Consider the following 23,259-nt stretch of genomic DNA (forward strand, 5'->3'; position numbering starts at 1 on the left):
GCCCGCCCTCACGGGTCGGGCATATTTGCGGAATACACCACGCCGCCGTTGACCCTGGCCATTGACCGAGCAACCCAACGTTCCTACCAGCTCCCTCTGCAGAATGTGTTAAATGTTCACCAAAGATCGCCCGTGTAGCCCTTAACAGACCGTTTTGGGCAAGTACTGCTAGCGATCAGCACCTACGAAGGTCGGGCACGGCACACCAAGGGGTGCGTGGTCGGCACCACGACCCGGCCACCTTTGTCTCTCGAGTGGCGATGTTTTACCACACACCACACCAGGTACTCATTTTAGGATGAGTCGACCTAGGGAAAGGTCCAGGACCAGATCAGATAATCGTCATTGGTGTTGCTGGCCACGAGCGGGAATTGAACTCTGGTGGCCAGGTTTCGCATGCTCGTTCACCGAACACAGCAACCGCCAGTCACCATTGAGTGCGGCGACGTCCTCACGGCTGTGCGCACTTCAAGGCCACGTGAAGTGCAGAGCGCCCGCCGGCCAGGTTATGGGACAGATCCAGGTGCCATGGGACAACCGACTGAGATGAGTGGCCGATGCACCACCTGTGTACCCTACTGTGCTAACTTCCTGTGTTTTAAGCCGACCGGCACTCCACTCGTTGTGTGGCTCCTCTGCCCGCTGTTGTCGCTGGAGGGTGACTGCCTCCAAATGCCCAGTAGCAGCAGCGTCCTTTACAAGCCTCCTGAGGCCGATCTTAACACTGCTGGTACCAGTCATCGGCAAGTCCACTCAGCTCCACATCCTCCTGTACCACATCACTCCATCTCACTCTAGCCCGTGCCCTGCCCAATTAGCCCCCTCTATCCGGCCGAATAAAAGCTGTTTAGGCATGCAGTGGCTGGGCATGCGGGCTACATGACTCGGCCAACACAGCCTTGCCTGCCGGAGGAGCTCACCGATGGGACTTTACCCAAGCTTTTAAAAGATTCGTGAGCTCCTCACACAATCCAGCCTGGTTAAACCCATGATGGATCGTAGGCAGGCCAGCCACCACCGTGTCAGAAGATGTGGCGTGGCCAAATTTGATTCCCGGAACGTCGTTCATCTCGGACTGTGCCGGCTGTAAAATGAAATCACCGACCACCAGCAACAATAGAAAACCAAAGAAAATCCTTTATTAAAAAAAAAAAATTCGAACGTTGCACCGTTGGTAACGTGCGCGGGGCTCTCTCGTCAAAACGGAGACAAATAAATTACACTGAACATAAAGAGAGACGCCAGAGGGAACAAAACAATTCAATTTAAAATGTTAACTATTTTTATGCAAGGGGTGACAACAGTGTGGGTGGTGGTTGTGCAGTGGGGGGGGGGGGGGGGTAGGGGGCGATTTTGAAGGAGATTCACTCGGATTGGGGATGGGAGTCCTGGGAACTGGGAGGATTATGGGAGCTGGGAGAATGATGGCGAGTGATGGCAGCTGGGAGGATGATGGGTGAGCAATTGCAGCTGGGAGGATTATGGGAGAGTAATTGTAGCCGAGAGGATGGCGAGCGAGAGTTGTGGGGTAGTGACCGGAGAGGCACAGCATCGAACGAGGAGACGGAGTGAATCCAGAGGACGTGCTGGAATGATTTTGCAAATTAAAATCAATTCCTCGGACACGGGATCTACAACGCCTTCACAATGTCACGTGCCGCTACGATTGCACCGAATTATTATTTGACAGTCCGAAATCAAGGTATCAAGAGCCAATTCTCTTTTACGGGGATATATTTATAGTCTGGGTTTCACACCATCAGAGAGGGTGGCTTGCTACAACCACCACGACAACAACCCTGCATCTTCAACCGTGAGTGCAGAGCGGGTGACTCGGCCGTGGTGGTGGAGGAGGGCCAAGCAGGGTGGGAAGTGGGAGAGGCGAAACGCGACAGCAGCGTAGGCGCGGAGTGGGGCCAGCAGATCGCGTCGATATACGCTGGGGCTGGTGGAGGGAGTGGTGGGATGGATGGCGAGGGAGTGGGTGAGTGAACGGTGTGTATCGGGTGCTGGTGGAGGACGAGGGAGTGGTGGGATGGATGGTGAGGGAGTGAGCGAGTGGACTGCGTGTATCGGGGGCTGGTGGAGTAAGAGGGAGTGATGGGATGGATGGTGAGGGAGTGGGGCGAGTGGACTGCGTGTATCGGAGGCTGGTGGAGGATGAGGGAGTGGTGGGATGGATGGTGAGGGAGTGGGTTAGTGAACGGTGTGTATCGGGTGCTGGTGGAGGATGAGGGAGTGGTGGGATGGATGGTGAGGGAGTGGGTTAGTGAACGGTGTGTATCGGGTGCTGGTGGAGGATGAGGGAGTGGTGGGATGGATGGTGAGGGAGTGGGTTAGTGAACGGTGTGTATCGGGTGCTGGTGGAGGATGAGGGAGTGGTGGGATGGATGGTGAGGGAGTGGGTTAGTGAACGGTGTGTATCAGGTGCTGGTGGAGGATGAGGGAGTGGTGGGATGGATGGTGAGGGAGTGGGTTAGTGAACGGTGTGTATCGGGTGCTGGTGGAGGATGAGGGAGTGGTGGGATGGATGGTGAGGGAGTGGGTTAGTGAACGGTGTGTATCGGGTGCTGGTGGAGGATGAGGGAGTGGTGGGATGGATGGTGAGGGAGTGGGTTAGTGAACGGTGTGTATCGGGTGCTGGTGGAGGATGAGGGAGTGGTGGGATGGATGATGAGGGAGTGGGTTAGTGAACGGTGTGTATCGGGTGCTGGTGGAGGATGAGGGAGGGGTGGGATGGATGGTGAGGGAGTGGGTTAGTGAACGGTGTGTATCAGGTGCTGGTGGAGGATGAGGGAGTGGTGGGATGGATGGTGAGGGAGTGGGTTAGTGAACGGTGTGTATCGGGTGCTGGTGGAGGATGAGGGAGTGGTGGGATGGATGGTGAGGGAGTGGGTTAGTGAACAGTGTGTATCGGGTGCTGGTGGAGGATGAGGGAGTGGGTGGGATGGATGGTGAGGGAGTGGGCGAGTGGACTGCGTGTATCGGAGGCTGGTGGAGGACGAGGGAGTGGTGGGATGGATGGTGAGGGAGTGGGTGTGTATCGGGGGCTGGTGGAGGGTGAGGGAGTGGTGGGATGGATGGTGAGGGAGTGGGTGTGTATCGGGGGCTGGTGGAGGGTGAGCGAGCGAGCCGCCGCTGCTCCGACGAGGCTCCACTCCGCCACCGCTCCTCCTCCTCCTCGTCCTCCTCCTCACTCCGCAGACGTTGAGCCGGAGGCTGTGACCAACGAGAGGAGACACAGGGAGGGGGCCCGCATGTCACGGCGAGCACTAGCGGGGAGCGGGCCACTGAGGATGAGCGACAGAGAGAGAGAGAGAGGGGGCGCACGGTGGATCAAAGTCGGCGCCGGCTGCGATTTAAAATGTGCTCTCAAGCATCACGAATTGACCGATGGTCTCGCACGGTCACCCAACGATTCACCGACACACTCGTAGTGGGCTCGCGTAGAAACCCACACGCACTCGCAGAGCTGCGATTAGACCGGGTGCCCCCCCTTCCCCCCCACTCAAGTGTAGCGGAGTTGACCATCTCAGTCGGGTAACCAAAAAAACTCGCGTAAAATTTGACGTGCGTGCAGCGGTTAGCGCTACGCTACGCTATGAACCCGGCAAACCAGGTGCGATTTCCCCACCCGCGTCCAACACCAGTGACGATTATTTGAAACGGGTCCTGGGTCTCCCCTAGGTCCACTCAGCCTCAAATGATTACCTGGTGTGGCGTAAACATCGCCACTCGGGAGACAAAGGCGGTCGGGCGTGGTGCTTGCCGCCCACCCTCTTGTGCGCCGTGCCGGCCTTCATAGGTGCCACTCGCTAACAGCACTTGCCCCGACAGTCTGTTAAGGCTATACGGGGATCTTTGTCTTTTTGTGGCGAGTGCATGGTGAAGCGAGTGTGATGAGCGCTTGGTGAAGTGAGCGCGCGGTGAGGTGAGCGGTGAGATGAGGCGAGCGGTGAGGTGAGCGAGCGGCGAGGTGAGCGCGCGGCGAGGCGAGCGGTGAGGCGAGGGTGAGTGCGTGGTGAGTGTGAGCCCATGGTGTCTGGGCGCTCACTCTTGCCATCGCAGGCCACGATCTTCACTTTGTCGACCTTGACGAGGTCGGTGACTTCGCGGAACTCCACGTCGTTGAGCACGAAGGTCCACACGTTGTCACAGAACCGTACGTGTTCAGAGAGCCCTGCACACGGGGGAGGGGGGTGCCGGGGACACGGGCAGGAGATGGGGCACGCAGGGAGAGATTGGCATGGGGACATTGTGGAGACACGGAGGGGGGGGGTGGGTAACAAGGAAACAAATAATTAGGCAAGTAAAGACCCCAATTAAAATCAATGCTTCACACCTCCCATTAGCACGGTTGTCTACGTATGGTGCGAAAGAAGTTCAACATACAAGTGCTGAATTGCGTGCGTAGGAATACATTTAGGAAGAGGGTACGAGTCGAGGGGGCTAAACGGCAGAGCCTGGGCGAGAGAACACGTGGGCTCATGTGATACAAGATGCAGAGCTGATCAGACTGCAGCCACAACGGAAAGCGGAGGAGCGATGCTCGCAACGTCGAGCGGAGCGCTGGACGGCGAGAAACACAGTACAGTGGGTGGCACGCATCTGCCAGTCATCTCAGTCAACACCTGGGTCTGTCCCCATGACTTCCTGCCAGCAGCGAGCCTTACACGCTTCTAGCCTGGCACAAGCTGTTGTGCGTCTCTGTACATTTGTGAGTGTCTACGTGTATGTGTGCGTGCCTCCATCAGTGATCTCAGTCAATCCATAACACGGAGTCCGTCCCGTGACCTCCTGCCAGCGAGCCTTCCAAACTTCACACAACGGCCTCAAAGTGCACCGAGCCTGGCACGAGTTCCGCATTGACATCACCGCCACCACATAGCGGAGAAGGGCGGTTGAGCATTTGTGTGTGGAGCGGTAGTGGCGTGGTTAGCACGTAGCGCCAACACTAGTGACGATTATTTGAACTGGTCCTGGGCCTCCCCTAGGTCAACTTAGCCTCAAATGAGTACCTGTTGTAGTGTGTAAACATCGCCACTTGGGAGACAAAGGCGGTCAGGCTTGGAGCTGGCCACCCATCCCCTCGTATACCGTTCTGGCCTTCATAGGTGCTCGCTAACAGCACTTGCCCCTACAGTCTATTGAGGCTATATTGGGGGATCATAAGTTTTTGTTTGTGCAGGTGTGTTTGTGTACGAGTGTGTGTGTGTGTGTGTGAATCGGCCAGTTATCTCAGTCGACCCATGGCACCACCTGGGTCCGTCCCATGACCTCCTGCCAGCGGGCGTTCGACACTTCACGTGGCTTTAACGTGCAGATATAGCCTGGCACAAGCGTCGTGGCGACATCGCCACCACTTAGGTGGCGAATGGCGGTTGTTGTGGAGTGCGAGTGTGAGCGCGAGCGCGCAAAGCCAGGCTTACGCGGAAGCTGATGCGGTTGCGCACGCGCTGCGCCAACGCCGCGTTGATCGCCTTGTCGAACTGCAGCAGCACCTGCAGCGCCAGCTGAGGACTCATCTGCTGGGACTGGACACCCACACACAACCACCACAAACCCTCGTGAGCCACATCGCACACGCGGCGGCAATCGGCGGCACGCTCCCAAAAGGAGGGGGAGGAAGTGGCATCTTTACCAAAGTAGGGAAACGAACAAGAAGAAGAGGTTTGTCCCCTTTCCGGCAATAAAACAGGAGTCGTTACGATGTTCAAACACCAAATTAGAAACCTTTTGCAAGGAATCAAGTCCGCATTGACCACGCGCGCTTGTGGTGAACGTGCAAACAAACGCTCTGATACTGGTAGGAACCTCCTGGTTACACCAGCCCACAGGGGATTATTGTGTCCGTCCGTCGTGCAGGGAGGGGCTGGGTGGGGAGGGGCTGGTCACCCCGTGGTGCCCTTATAAAACTCAACGTTTAACCTACTCACGCCAGCTTGTGCCCGCCCTCAATCGGGCATATTTGCGGAATACACCACGCCGCCGTTGACCCTGGCCATTGACCGAGCTACTCAACGTTCCTACCAGCTCCCTCCGCAGGAATGTGTTTATGGAGAAAAACTACGGCACAATGGGCTGTAGGATGTCCCTCAAAGTCCACATCCTTGATGCTCATCTTGATAAATTCAAGGAGAACATGGGAGGAGCAAGGCGAGCACTTCCACCAGGATAGATTGGACTTTGAACACCGCTACCAAGGACAGTGTAACGAGAACATGATGGGAGACAACATTTGGGGGCTGATTCATGAAAGTTATTTACAGTATAATCGTCAATCTCGAAAAACTACTCCCTTCTAAATCTTTCGTAGTCATTTTTGTATTACTGTAGTATAAATACATGTTAATTTTGATTCATGTGTGAACGAAAAGACACAAATTCCACCCGTTTTCTCATTGAAAATAGGTCAATTTCAAATTATCACTGTCCTGGTCACAAAAGCAAAGTCTGTGGGGAATAATAGACATTTTCTATACTTAGGCATAAGCAATTAACACTTACTACCCAGGAACAACAATAATGTTACATAGTGTAACAAACGCATTGTCTTTGAAACTGATTGGCCTACGCCAGAGATAGCCAATTATTATTGCTACTAAGTATTGTAATTACAATGACATAGGCACCGTTTGTTAGTTGATATGACCATACTTTGGTTTTAGTCGGTAAAGTCACGTAGGTAAAAATAAAAGATTGTTTTTTTTACCTATGTAACTTTACCAAATAAAACCAAAGAGTATGGATTCTTGCAGTCACGAAAAACTTCAAATCTAGAATTGATATGACCATTACGTCACGATGTTCATTCCAAGTCCACCATGATACTATTAAATGACATTGACCGCAGGTATTTCGATCTTGCCTCCTGCCGGTCCCCAGAGCCAGAGACTCGGTTATTAAAAAACAACTCACACTCGCCAACAACAACAACACCGCCGCCTTAAAATACCAAATGATAACGTCAGCGATCATACAGCAACATACACCGGGCTTACGTTGGGGATGCGTTCCCGAAAACGTGTGACGACGAATATCGAAACGACGTCCGTCGAAGCGATATTTGCAGGGGAATAGCGGGCGACGGATAACGAGTAAGGACGCCGCAGATGCCGCCAGCGACGCAAGCGTGTAGCTGAGACGACGCAAATCAGGCAGCGGTGTTCATAAAGCGACGGCGCATTTGCGAAACGACATCAAAGGGGGGGGGGGAGGGGGAAAGATGTGAATTGCGTTTTTATTTTATGTACGAGGCGGTGTTGACGATGCGCGTTGGATTTCTTCCGCACCGTACGTAGCCACCCGCGCTAATCGGGAGGTGCCCCGTCAATCTCGACGACAAATTACAAGTGCAGTCCCCAGAGGTTTACTAATATCGGAAGGAAGAGCGTTCCAGACGGCCGCAGAAGCGCGCACCCGAAAGCGCCACGCGATGATTCGTTTACCATCTTGACGAGTTCTATTAATCGTGCACCACTGCCAAAGCAGCACATGTATTTGTTTAATCACAAAGATACTCCGCTAAGGCCGAGCCGAGGGAACCTTCAGGCTACTTCCCCCCTCTCCACCAAAATTCTTCTTTTGCCACCGAACCTTAGCCGCAGTTGAGAATCGAGCCCAGGTAACGCTCACGAGAATGTACAAACGGCGACTAAAGTAAGACCATGTGAACAGAAAACTCCTTTTCACCACACACACACACACTGGCACGCATCAACCAACATACTTTAACGGCCGGGACCTGCTGTGCCCACAGGTGCAGATTAATAGCAGCGATCAGAGATACTAGTCTGAACAGCAAGCGCACAAGTCTTGCTATAACACACCGTCCTAACCCCTGAAACCAAACCCCCCAACTCGACCAAGCGTGCCCTTTAACCATAACAGCTAAACCCTACTCCCTAAACTATAACACCCTACCAAGCACGAAACAGCATAGCGGTAAGAAAAATTCTGCACATAGAACTGGCACTATTTGGACACGTGTAGGATGGACAACAAGAAAATGTAAAGTGTGTTGTCGTTCAGAAAAATTTAATGAACTGGAAAGAGAGGAAGACCTAACAGAGAATGGGCTTGACGACATCGTGCCAAAAAGATGCGGCCACTACTACTTGAGCCATATTGGCACAAGGCAGAGGGGAAAGTACAAACAACAAATGACGAAATGTGCAGTGGACATACCCACTACGGTGGGATCGTGATGATGATGCACTACACTGTACACTACCATACACTATACACTACCATACACTACACTACTATTATGTGTACTACTCGAGACATATTGGCACAAGGCAGCGGAAAGTGGAAACAACAAAATACGAAACGTGCAGTAGACATCTACTGCGGTGGGATATCTGCCCATGGATCGTGATGATACACTACACTATACACTGCCATACACTACACACTAGCATACACTATACACTACACACTACAGAACTATGATGTGGCCACTACCACTTGAGCCATATTGGCATGGATCGTGATGATGATGTACTACACCGCACACTACCGTACACTACACACCACTATACTACTATACACTACAGAACTATGATGTGGCCACTACCACTTGAGCCATATTGGCATGAATCGTGATGATGATGCACTACACTTTACACTACCATACACTACACTATACACTACCATACACTCCACTACTATGATGTGCACTACTTGAGACATATTGGCACTACAAGGCAGCGGAAAGTGGAAACAACAAATGACAACATGTGCAGTGGACACGTCGACTGCGGTGGGATATTTGCCCAGGGATCGTGAGGATGAAGCTGTAAACCCTAGGCCCAAACCCGGGCAGGGGTCGCAAACCTGCGGCTCCGGAGAAGCGTGCGGTGGCTGTTCAAGGCCCTCTGCTTCGTGACGACGACGTTATTTATCGAGGGACGCCGTCTCCGTATTTCGCCGCGGTGCATCGTGGCTGTGATCTTGAAATTATTGGAGGGGGTTGTTTTAAATTTTCTAAAGGTGAACAAAAAAATGTGGCTCGTCTCCTTATTTTGATCGCCAACCCTCTGCCCCACACCATAGCACGGTTTGGCTACGTAGAACGCGAAAGAAGTTCAACATACATACGTTACCCCACCTCCAAAATCATAACCCTACCCCACCTCAATTGCGCGTGTTTACCTAAGAAAGCATCACGGAGTCTGCCGACTATTTTCCCAAGAGTCCTGCCAAGTGTTGTGCAGTAGGTGTACGACACTTGCAATGTTACGGTACAGCGACTCATCGACTTGCAAACATTCGACTTACGAACTTCCAGAGATACGAACAAACCTGTCCATACGTCCCGTTGCCCCGTTCGGACCGTGAAGAACCAGTGGCATCTACATCTACAGGAGATTATACAACTTTTAAGGCCGTTCCCCATGTTTAGTGTACACGCCATAACGTGTTTGTATTCGACAGGAGTAAACTTGGACTTATGAACAAACTAGACTTGTGAACAAAAGTCTGCAACCAGATTCGTTTGTAAGTAGAGGAGTCTCTGTAATCAATCGGATAACCCCAACCCCTCAACATAACCCTTTGAAAATTTAGCAAAGAATGCTGGTTTTTTGAGGTGTGGGGGGGGGGGGCATTTTCGCCGATAAGACCCTCAGCAGTACGAGAGGCCACCACACATTTGAAACCATTGGGGGTTTGACAGCTGCACGATGATGATGGGGGGTGTTTTCACTCTTTGTTGTCGCGGGCCCACACTAAAGGCCACCCAGGGGTCGCCAGTGGCCCGCGGGCCTCGTACAATGAAGAACGCTGCGATGTACTAAACTAAATGTTTTATTGTACCAGGCAAGTCCCACTTTGAGCTACGTTGCTCTTCTTATCGGAAGCGACTCTGGCCATCGCAAATGGCAGCTCAACCAAGTGGCTCTAACATCATCACGTGGACATTGATGGCAGCAGCAGCAGCCAAATCTACAGCAGCGTTCTTCGCCAATTTTCAGAGGGGGGGGGGGGGGCATTTTCACCGATAGAACCTCAGAAGTGCGAGGGGCCATTGAAACCATTGGGGGTTTGACAGCAGCACGATGATGATTGGGGGGGGGGTGTTTTAACTATTTGTGTGTTGGGGGGGGGCACACGTCAGGGGCCGCGCTAAAGGCCACCAGGGCCCCCCCCCGCCACTCGCCCACGGTGGCCTCGCTCGCGACAAAGGATGCCGCTTCAACCGAACCCGGGGGGGGGGGGGGTAGTAGGAAGTTCGACAACCAAAATAGCCCCCCACTCCCCTCAATGTTTCATGAGCCGCACTGCAACGTCAACAACGTCACGTAGCGGCAGTCCTTAAAGATCCGCATGCGGCTCCAGGACTGAAGGCTGTGCCACCCCTCACACCACCCCCCCCCCCCCCCCCACGAGTCCTAACCTCATGCAACCGCAATCCCATTCTACTCCAAGCCTTGTTAGCCCTTCGTGAAAACGGCACCGACCCCCCCACCCCCGCCGTCATCCTCCTCCATCAGCCGGATCGTTCAAGTAGCTATCAACCCCTTATCAGTGCCTCCCACATTATTACAGACCAAGTCAGACCGTATCGGTCAACCCCGTGGTGCCCTTACGAATGTCAACGTTCATCCTACACAAAGTTCGATCACAAGGGAGAAACACAAACACATGGGCATTTGTTTTAACTCAATTTCTCTGCACAAGAATAGGGGGTAAACCGAACGGATTCACAGGTATGCCACTATACACTACTACTCTTTGGTTCTTTTGGTAAAGTCACGTAGAAAGAGAAAATAATAAATTAAAATACTAGCATACGTTTCGATTGCAACAAGCAATCGTCGTCAGGTATGAATGAAATAAAAACACAAATCTAGTATACTTAGAAATGTAATGTAATACAACTGAGAGTCGGATAACATAACAGTCAACTCTACCTGGTTGATTACGTTCTTCCTGAGAATGCTAAATTTGAGAGAGAGATAAAACACAGAAAATAAAACACACTATACACTACTATAAACTACACTATGCACTACACCACGATTAACTACTACACACCCGTCAACCACTTATCAGTGCCCCATCTTATTACAGCCCAACTCAGACCTTATTGGTCACCCGGTGCCCCTTTTAAATCCAAACGTTCGTCCTCCACAAAGTACCATCACAAGGGAGAAACAAATAGACAAAAACAAATTATTCGCCCGTATTGAAACGGATGTACGCCATGTGGACCTGAAACCTCGATTTCCCTGTACAAGAATATGTCCTAACGCGTTTGGATTGTGACAGCCGTGTGTTTGTATACCAACATCGGCAGAGACTTTATTTTAAAAAAGACGGTCGTTTCCTTGGGCAGGATTAAAAAAAACACATTTCGTAAGATCAGTTTAACATAAATGTTTTTGGGTTAGATCCATATTCCCACCCTTTTTTGGCCCCTCTCTCCCGATACTTTCCATTCATTGGCTACCACATTCTGATGAGCCCCCCCCCTCTCCTCCCCCCTCAACTCGCTTTTAAGGGATTACATCTTGAATCATTGCCTCACTTGATGCAGCTAATCTGGCTGTGACTGTCCCACCTGATGACGGAGACTTGTGTTGCCTCCGAAACGTCGTGATCTGTATTTTATTTTATTATTTTATTAATTTTGATGTTTTACCTACGTGACTTTACCGAAAACACCTAAGAATATGATTCCTTGCAGTCACGAAAGCTTCAAGTCTAGAATTAGGGTTAGATCCATTTATAGATAACGCGATCTCACCAAAAAAACCTGTATTACTTCGTAAGATCACCACACCAAGCCTCGTGTGGTCTCTAAACTCCAACCACGACGACTTGTGCATCTCAAACGGAAGGGCTCCACATGAAATACTTCAGACTGCGTGTTAGTGAACACCATGGGCATTGAATCTCCACCCCCCCCCCCCCCACAGCCTAGCGAGTAGCAGCATCTACAAACTCCGGCACGGCACACGAGCGGACGCGGGGTGGTGGCCAGCCCCCACGCCCGGCCGCCTTTGTCTCCCCAGCGGCGATGTCTACTACACACCGGGTAACTCACTTGAGGCCGAGTCGACCTAGAGGACCGAGACTCAGAACTCACCTCGTATCGTGCCTAGCCCGGGGCGTCGGCGGCCGCGAGTGGGGCCCCCCATCACCACCACGACCACCACAACTCACGACCACCACCACCACAACTCACGACCACCACCACCACAACTCACGACCACCACCACCACAACTCACGACCACCACCACCACAACTCACGACCACCACCACCACCACCACAACTCACGACCACCACCACAACTCACGACCACCACAACTCACGACCACCACAACTCACCCACCACCACCACCACAACTCACGACCACCACCACCACCACAACTCACGACCACCACCACCACCACCACAACTCACGACCACCACCACCACCACCACAACTCACGACCACCACCACCACCACCACAACTCACGACCACCACCACCACCACAACTCCCGACCACCACCACAACTCACGACCACCACCACAACTCACGACCACCACCATAACTCACCACCACCACCACGACCACCACCACAACTCACGACCACCACCACCACCACAACTCACGACCACCACCACAACTCACGACCACCACCATAACTCACCACCACCACCACAACTCACGACCACCACCACAACTCACGACCACCACCACAACTCACGACCACCACCACAACTCACCACCACCACAACTCACGACCACCACCACCACAACTCACGACCACCACCACCACCACAACTCACCACCACAACTCACGACCACCACCACAACTCACCACCACCACCACAACTCACGACCCACCACCACAACTCACGACCACCACCACCACCACAACTCACGACCACCACCACAACTCACGACCACCACCACAACTCACCACCACCACCACAACTCACCACCACCACCACAACTCACGACCACCACCACAACTCACGACCACCACCACAACTCACCACCACCACCACAACTCACCACCACCACAACTCACCACCACCACAACTCACCACCACCACCACCACCACAACTCACGACCACGCCACCGTTGAAACCACCGATAATCAAACAACAACAACAGCAGCGGCCACACACGTCCCGAGTGTTACGCGAACTCCACTCGCCGCTCCTCGGGCCTACGTCTCCGCGCGGAGCCTCGGCCTCGCCTAGCGCCCGCCGCCGCTTAGGGTCCCCGCCACTCGAGCGGGCCCGGGGGGGGGGGGGGGAGGAGGAGGTCGCCTCTCTGTCTGTCTCGCACGCGGCGGACGTCGCCTTCACCTGGATGAGCTCGTCCAGACTCTCCTGGAGGCTGTTTCCCAGCGTCGTGTTCCTGTACAGCTGGTAGGCCATGGCGGAGGTGAGGGGGTGAGGAGACGGAGCCCTCACGGGTAGGGAGGGGTAGTGGTGGGAGCGAGCGGTGAGGATGAGAGGTGAGGGTGAGCGGTGAGGGTGAGCGGTGAGCGGTGAGGGCGAGTGGTGAGACCAGCGGGTGAGTTGAGAGCGGTGAGCTGAGCGGTAGCGTGGAACCAGCAGAGAGGTTATGGCGTGAACGGAGCGCGTCTGGGAATCGCCGTCACCTTCGCCTCCTCCTTATATAGGCGGACGGCGCTACGGTGCCCGGCGAGGGACACCGGGTGAAGACAAAAAAAACCGCGATTTTTAAATAAAAAAACTTGGAACGCGATCGCATGCAGATGCGTTTCAGTTTAACCCCGACTCGGCTCTAAACATGCTTCAAATCGCTTTAAACTATTGTCATTGTAGTGCGTATTTAGTGTGGCGCTGCACTCTGATGTTGTAGGAGAAAACATTTATTAAAAAGTCTATTTAATTAAGTAGAACGTGTTGTCTATAGTTATTTCAAGTTGCGCATTTTGATTTGACGTCACATTTATCAACCCCCCCTAGGTGCGTGACGTAATTTATGGACGGCCCCTTATGATGATTACTGCGGTGATACTGCCTGCAACGTGAACCCGTTGAACCCAAGTTCGATTCCCGCTCCGCTCACGGCCACCAACACGAGTGACGATTTATCTGAACCGGTCCTGGGCCACCCCTAGGTTGACTCAGCCTCAAATTAGTACAGTCACCTGTGCGGTTTGTAGTAAACATCGTCACTGGGGAGACAAAGGCGGCCGAGCGTGGTGCTGGCCACCCACCCCCTCGTGCGCCGTGCCGGCCTTCATAGGTGCTCGCTAACAGCACTTGCCCCGACAGTCTGTTTAGGCTATACGGGGGATCTTTGTCTTTGGAGATTGCATGGAGCACAGGCGGTGCATCTGTCAGTCATCTCAGTCAACCCGTGGCACCTGGGTGTCTGTGCCGTGACCTCCTGCACCTAGCCTGGCACCGTAGGGGAGCACAGGCGGTGCATCTGTCAGTCATCTCAGTCAACCCGTGGCACCTGGGTGTCTGTCCCGTGACCTCCTGCACCTAGCCTGGCACCGTAGGAGGCACAAGCGGTGCATCTGTCAGTCATCTCAGTCAACCCGTGGTACCCGGTCTGTCCCGTGACCTCCTGCACCTAGCCTGGCACCGTAGGAGGCACGGGCGGTGCATCTATCAGTCATCTCAGTCAACCCGTGGCACCTGGGTCTGTCTCGTGACCTGCACCTAGCCTGGCACCGTAGGAGGCACGGGCGGTGCATCTATCAGTCATCTCAGTCAACCCCGTGGCACATGAGTGTCTGTCCCGTGACCTGCACCTAGCCTGGCACCGTAGGGGGCACAGGCGGTACATCTGTCAGTCATCTCAGTCAACCCGTGGCACCTGGGTGTCTGTCCCGTGACCTCCTGCACCTAGCCTGGCACCGTAGGAGGCACAAGCAGTGCATCTGTCAGTCATCTCAGTCAACCCATGGTACCCGGTCTGTCCCGTGACCTCCTGCACCTAGCCTGGCACCGTAGGGGGCACAGGCGATGCATCTGTCAGTCATCTCAGTCAACCCGTAGCACCTGGGTGTCCCGTGACCTCCTGCACCTAGCCTGGCACCGTAGGGGGCACAGGCGGTGCATCTGTCAGTCATCTCAGTCAACCCATGGCACCTGGGTGTCTGTCCCGTGACCTCCTGCACCTAGCCTGGCACCGTAGGGGTCACAGGCGGTGAATCTGTCAGTCATCTCAGGCAACCTGTGGCACTTGGGTGTCTGTCCCGTGACCTCCTGCACCTAGCTTGGTACCGTAGGTGTCACAGGCGGTGAATCTGTCAGTCATCTTAGTCAACCCGTGGCACCTGGGTGTCTGTCCCGTGACCTCCTGCACCTAGCCTGGCACCGTAGGGGGCACAGGCAGTGCATCTGTCAGTCATCTCAGTCAACCCGTGGCACCCGGTCTGTCCCGTGACCTCCTGCACCTAGCTTGGCACCGTAGGGGGCACAGGCGGTGCATCTGTCAGTCATCCCGTGGCACCCGGTTTGTCCAGTGACCTCCTGCACCTAGCCTGGCACCGTAGGGGGCACAGGCGGTGCATCTGTCAGTCATCCCGTGGCACCCGGTTTGTCCAGTGACCTCCTGCACCTAGCCTGGCACCGTAGGGGGCACAGGCGATGCATCCGCCAGTCATCTCAGTCAACCCGTGGCACCCGGTCTGTCCCGTGACCTCCTGCACCTAGCCTGGCACAAGCGCCGTTGTAGCGTCACCGCCACACACACTTGCCGGGGAACGCAATCCACCGCGTTAAACGGGGACTTGCCGTGTTCCCTTCGACGCCCACCGCTCCCCGTCTCCCGAGTTTGCGTTTGTACCCACGCGCCCGTCGTGTGGTGGGGAAGAGGGGGGGGGGTGAGCGACGCCATGACAGGACACAGGCAGACACGCGTAGACGAAAGGGTGCAGGCAGCAAATTCGTGTTTTAATAACAGCCGCGGCTCGTACATTTGAACACTCACCACCCAGTCAACCACACGCCAACGTTTGCCTAACGTTGACCCAATGTTGGCCTCAACGTTGGCCCAAACATTGGCCCCACGTTGACCCCACGTTGACCCCACGCTGGCCTCACATTGACCACAACGTTGACCCCAACGTCGGCCCCAACATTTGGCCCAACGTTCCACATGTTACTGGCCACCACGAGCATGGAGGGGGGAAATTAAACAAAACCAATCGGCAGCCTTTTATTGATCAAGCGAGAAGGGTTTTACCACAGCAAAGGGGATGGAAGTCACCGTCTGTCCGGCTCTCTTTTTATATCAATCCACTGCTGGATGACAGCCATGTCTTGTCAGTCACGGTCGGGGGGGGGGGGTGGGTGCGGGGGTATGGGGGGGGTGTCTTTGACCATACTTCACCACACCAGTCAGTACAGGCTGGCGAAGGCTTGCGAGGCCACTTAGCACCAGTTCAGAATCCACTCGCCGCTGATGATAGCCAGAGCCCGGGGTCGAACTCGGGTCAACCCTTTTGACTGGGTCCATCAAATCGTCAATTTACGCGGCCCGGCTAACCGCTGAGCCACCGCTACCACCCAGGCCCAGCCCAGGGGTGTACAAACAGAATCCTTAGGTTTTTTTCAGTAAAGTCACGTAGGTAAAAAAATTAAATTAATAAAAGTAAAATAAAAATAAAATTAAAATCACGACGTTTCGGAGGCAACACAAGCTTCCGTTTTGTGTTGCCTCCGATACGTCGTGATTTTAATTTAAATTGTATTTTTATTTTACTTTAATTAATTTAAATTTTTACCTACGTGACTTTACCGAAAAAACATAAGAATATGAATCCTTGCAGTCACGAAAGCTTCAAATCTAGAATATACAAACAGACTCCGGAGGGGAAATCACGAGCGCATTGCAGACGCGGCGTGGCCGTGAGCGCTGCTACCGGCGGTGGCTATGAGATGTTAACTACCTCGCCTGGTGTGCAGGAGGTCGTGGGTTCGATGCCGACCCTGACGATGTCTGCTGCTGTATTTTTAGAGTTTGCGTGTCTCTCTCTCATCATCATCATCACGCTGGCTAGGAGATGTTAACTCCCTCGCCTGGTATGCAGGAGGTCATGGGTTCGATGCCGACCCTGACGATGTCTGCTGCTATATATTTGGAGTTTGCGTGTCTCTCTCTCATCATCATCATCACGGTGGCTAGGAGATGTTGACTACCTCGCCTGGTATGCAGGAGGTCGTGGGTTCGATGCCGACCCTGACGACGCCTACGGCTGTATATTTGGAGTTTGTGGTGTCTCTCTCTCTCATCATCATCATCATCACGGTGGCTAGGGGATGTTGACTACCTCGCCTGGTATGCAGGAGGTCGTGGGTTCCATGTGGACCCTGATGATGCCTGCTGCTGTATATTTGGAGTTTGCGGTGTCTCTCTGTCCCCCCCCACCGTGGTCACGCGGATTTTTCTCCGTGTCCTCCGGTTTTCCCCCCACCAAACATTTCGAATCAACGTCACGCGTTTAAGAGTATTGTATTTGTCTGCGGCTGCTGCTGCTGTCAATTTCCACGTGATGACAATGACGACGAGAAGCCACGCTTTGTTGAGACGCCATCACTCGTGATGACCGGGTCGCTTCAGAGAAAAAGAAGAGCTAAATAAACAGCCCAGCGGGGTCTTCGCCAGGTCAAATACAATTTAAATTAAAGTCTTGACTTAGAGCTTTCGTGGCTGCAGAAATACATATTCTATGGGTCTTTCGTTTCGGTGTCGCAATCGAAAGGTCGTGATATTTTTTTTCGTATTATTTTTCTATCTACGTGACTTTTACCGAAAGACCCATAGAATATTTAAAATAAAGTGTTTACATTTTAAATCGTGGCCCCCCCCCCCCCACCATTGGCCGCACAAAATCGGGCCACCACCGCCCCCCCAACCCCCCGAGCTCCGTTGCCGCTCACGGCCACTCCCAAACATCGGTGTCGATTTGCTGAAACACCTTCATGGGCCAACCCCCCCCCCCCCACTCGATCGACCCGGCCTCAAATGAGTGTCTGGCCGTGACTCAAAGCTTTTGTGACTGCAGGAATTCATCTTCTTAGAATTTTTCGGTCAATTCACGTAGATAGGTTCGAATAAACTAACAAAATAAAATAACAAAATAAAATAACCAAAAAACAACGACGTTTCGACCGCAACACAAGCGATCGTCATAAAACGTCGTAGTTTTTTGTTATTTTTCACCCATCTACGTGAATTTACCGAAAGACCCAAAGCATATGAGTGGCGTCTGTTAAAAGCTTGCCACCAGGGAGACAAAGGCGGCGCACGGGCGTGGTTTGCTGGCCACCCACTCCGTCATATGCCGCGTGCCGCTGCTCGCGAACAGCACTTGCCCCTACAGTCTAAGGCTACACGGGGGGCCTTTGTCTTTGTTGTCTCCGTTGGGCCCGATTGGAGTTAAGCGGTAAACCTATAAAACGTGCACACAAACCCTACGTTTAAACAGCCACTAGTGTCGTAACGGTTACCACACTCCACTAGTAGCTTGGATGAGTTGAGTTCAAACAATTCAAGAATCTTTAAAACAGGTGTGGCATGAGCCGTAGTTGGAGTTTTTCGACTTTTAATGACAATTTCACGCCGTTATAGGATGTTTTCCGCTCTTCCCCAGGATCGATTGACACATTCACTCATCAATTCATGAACTTGTCAAAACGTCACCGCGCGGACAACGGTGACGATGTCAGCTTATGCCACGTGCCCGCCCACACACACACATGGGGCAGGTTCGGGGAAAGGCGTCAGGATAAAGAGCCGGGTGGCACGGCTGGAATGGGAGTGGCCGGAACGTCGGACCTGGGTGGTGTGGCCGGAACGAGGGACCTGGGAACGCGCCCTTGCCAGCCCGCATCGAGTGTACGAGTCCTTCAACAACCAACCAACTTTTCCCTCTCTCTCTCTCTCTACATTTTATTTAAAACATTTTATTTTTATTTAAGGAAAGTGCTTGAATAATAAAAGCGAACGGACGAGGTTCGCGAGACGTCGTTCCCGCAACGGCGATTCACATCCGCGGCGCGACAAAGCAAAGCAAAGTTGGCGAGCGCGACTCGGGCTCCCGGCGAAGAACGTGGAGTGGGCGGAGAGAGAGAGGTGGGGGGGGGGGGTCACGAGTCGCACAATGACTCGACGTTCAAACTTCACAGCAACATCGTCATCGTTGTTATTAAAACATCATCGTCTAAGTTGAAAGGTAATTTCTCTCCGACTGCTGAGTGTGTTTAGGTTGTCGTCCTTACCCCCCCCTCTCCCCACGACACCCATTCACGTCGAGCGCATCTCCGATTAGCAGGGTTGGCTACGTACGGTTCGAAACGAGTTCTACACACACACACACGTTCCCCGTCAACCAGGGGGATGCACAATACCAGTACGCGCTACACGCGGACAATTAATATTTAAAATAACTTAATTTACATTCCTTTGTCAACCCATTTATGAATGTTCGGCGACTAAAAATCGCGATGTATCTGGATAATGGAATAATTTCTAAATGTAACACGGGTGAACGTTTTATAAGACGCGGGAGGAGGAAATCGAGAGCACCCGGGGGAAAGCCTACGCGTGCGAGGGGGAAACGCTCGATCCCGTACACACGGAAACGGGTGGAGTCCACGTTTTTGCTGTAACCACCTTCGCCTGGCAAAGTCAGGGGGTGGGTGGGGGGGCCCGGCTCCTCCTCAACCCCCACTCACAGGAAGGAAGGGAGGGAGTGTGGAACCGATGGAGATTAGTCCACACACTTTCGCCGTAACCGCCTCCGCCTGGCAAAACCAGGGGGGCCCGGCTCCTCCTCAAACCCCCACCTCACAGGAAGGGAGTGTGGAACAGATGGAGATTAGTCCACACACTCTGCCGTAACCGCCTTCGCCTGGCAGAGCCAGGGGGCACGGCTCCCCCTCGACGCCCACCCACGGCGGAGTAAGGGAGTTTCACAACAACATTGGTGTGTGTGTGGCGGGTGGGGTGATCCACCGACACATTTCGCCGATGTCTCCACAAGTGCTGGACTACCCGAGGCCACGTGCAGAGTGGCCACCGCCGCTCACCACCGGCAGGCTAAAATGAATGTCAAGGTGCTATAGGGATGATGAAGGTGATGATGATGGTCAGTGACTCTTGTCTGTGCAGAGTGCAATCGTCTCCCGCCCCTCTCCCCAATCACGATGCAGACCTCTCACTCACTCCCTCCCCACTCCCCCGGTGAAAATCCTCGGCCGCGAGTTCCCAAAACGACCACAAAGGGGCCGGGGGGGGGGGGTTCAATATCCACCGTTGGTCACCGGCCCCGTTTGCCAATCCACTGCTGGATGAGCGGCCTCTGCCCAGCCCGTGCCGCCGCCGGCGGGTTCCTGGAGGAGAACTTCGCCACGCTGCTCAGCGCGGTTCGCTCCAAGTTCCCCGTGACGCGGCACAACGATATGTGGCTGCGACCGCGCTGCCGAAACCGCCGACGACGGGAGCCCCCCGCCCCCCCCCTTTCGCTGCCCAAGGGCCATCGTCCAGGCTCACGGCCGGCGAGTTCGCAGGCCGCAAACCCCCCCGGGGTGACGAGGGTAGTCGCGCCGCCATCACCCCCCCCCCCCCCCCGGTGCACTTTCGTTGCGAGGGTTTCAAGGGAGTCCAACTGGCGCCACTTGCCAATGACCGGAAACGAGCCCCACGCGGCGAGACTTGGCCGCCTCCGCCGCGGGAATGTGGAATTTCCACCGCTAGCCGCCGGGCGAGGGGCTGTAATTAGGAGGGGGAGTGCTGCCCTCCCCGCCGCCACTACCCCCGCCGCAGCGTTGACCTTCTGACCTTTGTGCTTTAACCCCCCCGACTGGGTTCAGTGGGGGGGGAGAGGGGTCATGGTTTTGGTCAAACGCACGGACGCCCCGAACCCTGCGGATCTCCCTACCCAAAGCCGCCCCCACCCCCTCCCCCCCGAAAATCTTCCCCTCCCCCCCAACCCCACAGACAGCGTGGTAACCACAGTAGTAAACCTGCTGACACACGCACACACGCGCACACGCACACACGCGCACACTCGCCGTGCGATTATTGCCGAGGGTGCGACCCCCTGACCCCTGACCCCCTGACCCCCCCCCACGTGATTGTCTTACGGAGCCCAGCAGCGGCTCGGCTCCCGCTTGAGACCTCCGCTGCTGTCCGGTGGAAGGTGGAGAGGGCTCGGACGCGATCCACCCCGCGGGTACTCGCCACGCGGAGAGAGTCGCCCCGAGCCGAGTGAGTCACCCCGTGGGGAGCTCTCCTCCTGTGCCGTGTGGCTTGAGTATTCCTCTCTCGATGGAATGTGTGTCAGTGTGTCTGTGTGTCAGTGTATGTGTCTGTGTGTCTCTGTGTGTGTGTCAGTGTGTCTCTGTGTGTGTGTCAGTGTGTCTCTGTGTGTGTGTCAGTGTGTCTCTGTGTGTTGTCTGTGGTGTCTGTGTGTGTCTCTGTGCGTGTGTGTGTCTCTGTGCGTGTGTGTGTCTCTGTGCGTGTGTGTGTCTCTGTGCGTGTGTGTGTCTCTGTGCGTGTGTGTGTCTCTGTGCGTGTGTGTGTGTCTCTGTGTGTGTGTGTCTCTGTGTGTGTGTCTCTGTGCGTGTGTGTGTCTCTGTGTGTGTCTGTGTCTGTATACGTGTCTTTATTTGTATCTATGTGTGTGTTTACGTGCACCAGCACCAGTGACGATTATGTGAACCGGTCTTGGGCCTCCCCTAGGTCAACTCAGCCTCAAACGAGTACCTGGTGTGCGGTGTGTAAACATCGCCACTGGGGAGACAAAGGCGGCCGGGCGTGGTGCTGGCCACCCATCCCCTCGTCTGCAGTGCTGGCCTTCATAGGTGCTGCTCGCTAACAGCACTTGCCCCAACAGTCTGTTAATGTTATACGTGGGATCTTTGTCTTAGCGTGTTGGTATCTGTGTGTGTGCGTTTATGTATGCGTGTCTGTGTGCATGTGCGTGCACATAGCCTGGCACAAGCGCCGCGGTGACGTCACTGCCACTTAGTGGCGAATGGCGGTTGTTGTTGTGTTTGTTTGAGTGTGTGTGTGTGTATGTCTTTGTTCATGTGCGTGTGTTGGCGGTTGTTGTTGTGTTTGTTTGAATGTGTGTGTGTGTCTTTGTTCATGTGCGTGTGTTGGCGGTTGTTGTTGTTTGAATGTGTGTGTGTATGTCTTTGTCCATGTGCGTGTGTTCATGTGCATGTGTGTCCATGTGCGTGTGTCTATGTGTACCACGGGGTGTTGTCAGATTCGTGCTGTCTTCTTTGCATGTCCAATTCCTCCCTGGAGCAGACAGACAGACACACAGACACACACGCACGCAAAGACAAAGGTCCCCCATGTAGCCTGTACAGACTTTTGGGACAAGTGCTGTGAGCGAGCACGTATCAAGGTAGCCAGGAGGGTGGGTGACCGGCACCTCCGATTGGCGTGGCTGGCTTTGTATGGTGCAAAAGAGGTTCAACATCTATATATAAAGCTGGACACACCCAACTATAAATGCGCCTTTGCTGTTTTTTTCCTGGATGTTTCTGTTGCGTGTAGTCACTTTAAGGTGTTTCTTGTTCACGTTTTTGTTTTGTTGCGGTTGCACCCGAGTCAAGAGCCGCATGCCTCACAGGGTTATCTCCATATATTTAAAAGGCAAAGTTGTGAATCTGTGTGTCTGTTCAAAATGTTTAGCGTACTTCCCGACATGCAACAAACTGGAAATTTGCCATGTGGGTACTTTCCAGACTGTACACCATGCAAAAATTATAAAAAAAAACATTTTCTTTTTTGGGGTGGGGGGGGGGGGGGAGCTCAATAATGCATATTTTTTTGCACGGCAAGTGAGCTGTGACGTCACATCTGTCATGTTACCCGCGCATGTGGAAGCGTCACGCATTGTAGTGTAGCGGTTAGCGCTACGCGCTACGAACCCAGCGACCCGAGTTCGATTCCCGCTCACGGCCACCACCGGTGACATTATTTTAACCGGTCCTGGGCCTCCTTTAGGTCAACTCAGCCTCAAACGAGTAACTGGTGTGGTGTGTGAACATCGCCACTGGGGAGACAAAGGCGGCCGGGTGTGGTGAATCCAAGTCCCGGGCGAAGCCTGGTTAGTAAAGCCAGTACCTAATAAATGAAACTGAAAATGAAAACTGAAAAGTGAAAAGTGTGGCATTCTCCTTGTACCGTTCGCCCTCTGCCAGAGGTCGCAACCGGGTACCCGTACCCTACCCGATACCCGGCTACCCGTACCCGGCCGGGTATGGGTACGGGTAGCCGTTTGCGACCCTGGTGCGGCC

The 23,259-nt window shown here is 53.9% G+C and overlaps 2 protein-coding genes across 4 annotated transcripts in view; both read right to left on the minus strand.

Moving 5' to 3' along the window:
* Positions 1-1,151: 1,151 nt before the first annotated feature.
* On the minus strand, positions 1,152-13,612 carry LOC133360381 (transcription initiation factor IIA subunit 2-like). The gene is given in 5 exon segments (XM_061579116.1): positions 1,152-3,219; positions 4,061-4,162; positions 4,165-4,180; positions 5,430-5,534; positions 13,315-13,612. Coding segments are annotated over 5 exon segments (321 nt in total). The 5' UTR covers positions 13,387-13,612; the 3' UTR covers positions 1,152-3,193.
* Positions 13,613-21,480: 7,868 nt separating this feature from the next.
* LOC133350259 (BCL2/adenovirus E1B 19 kDa protein-interacting protein 2-like) overlaps positions 21,481-23,259 on the minus strand; it is a 32,592-nt gene continuing 30,813 nt past the window's right edge. For all 3 annotated transcript variants that reach the window (XM_061564644.1, XM_061564465.1, XM_061564551.1), the window contains one exon: positions 21,481-22,252. In XM_061564644.1, the coding sequence (XP_061420628.1) occupies positions 22,192-22,252 (61 nt within the window). In that variant the 3' untranslated portion in view covers positions 21,481-22,191. The remainder of the gene's footprint in view (positions 22,253-23,259) is intronic.

The sequence above is a fragment of the Lethenteron reissneri genome, chromosome 1 (assembly GCF_015708825.2).
Source record: "Lethenteron reissneri isolate LAM-NWPU_2019-01 chromosome 1, ASM1570882v1, whole genome shotgun sequence".
Classification (NCBI taxonomy): Eukaryota; Metazoa; Chordata; class Hyperoartia; order Petromyzontiformes; family Petromyzontidae; genus Lethenteron; species Lethenteron reissneri.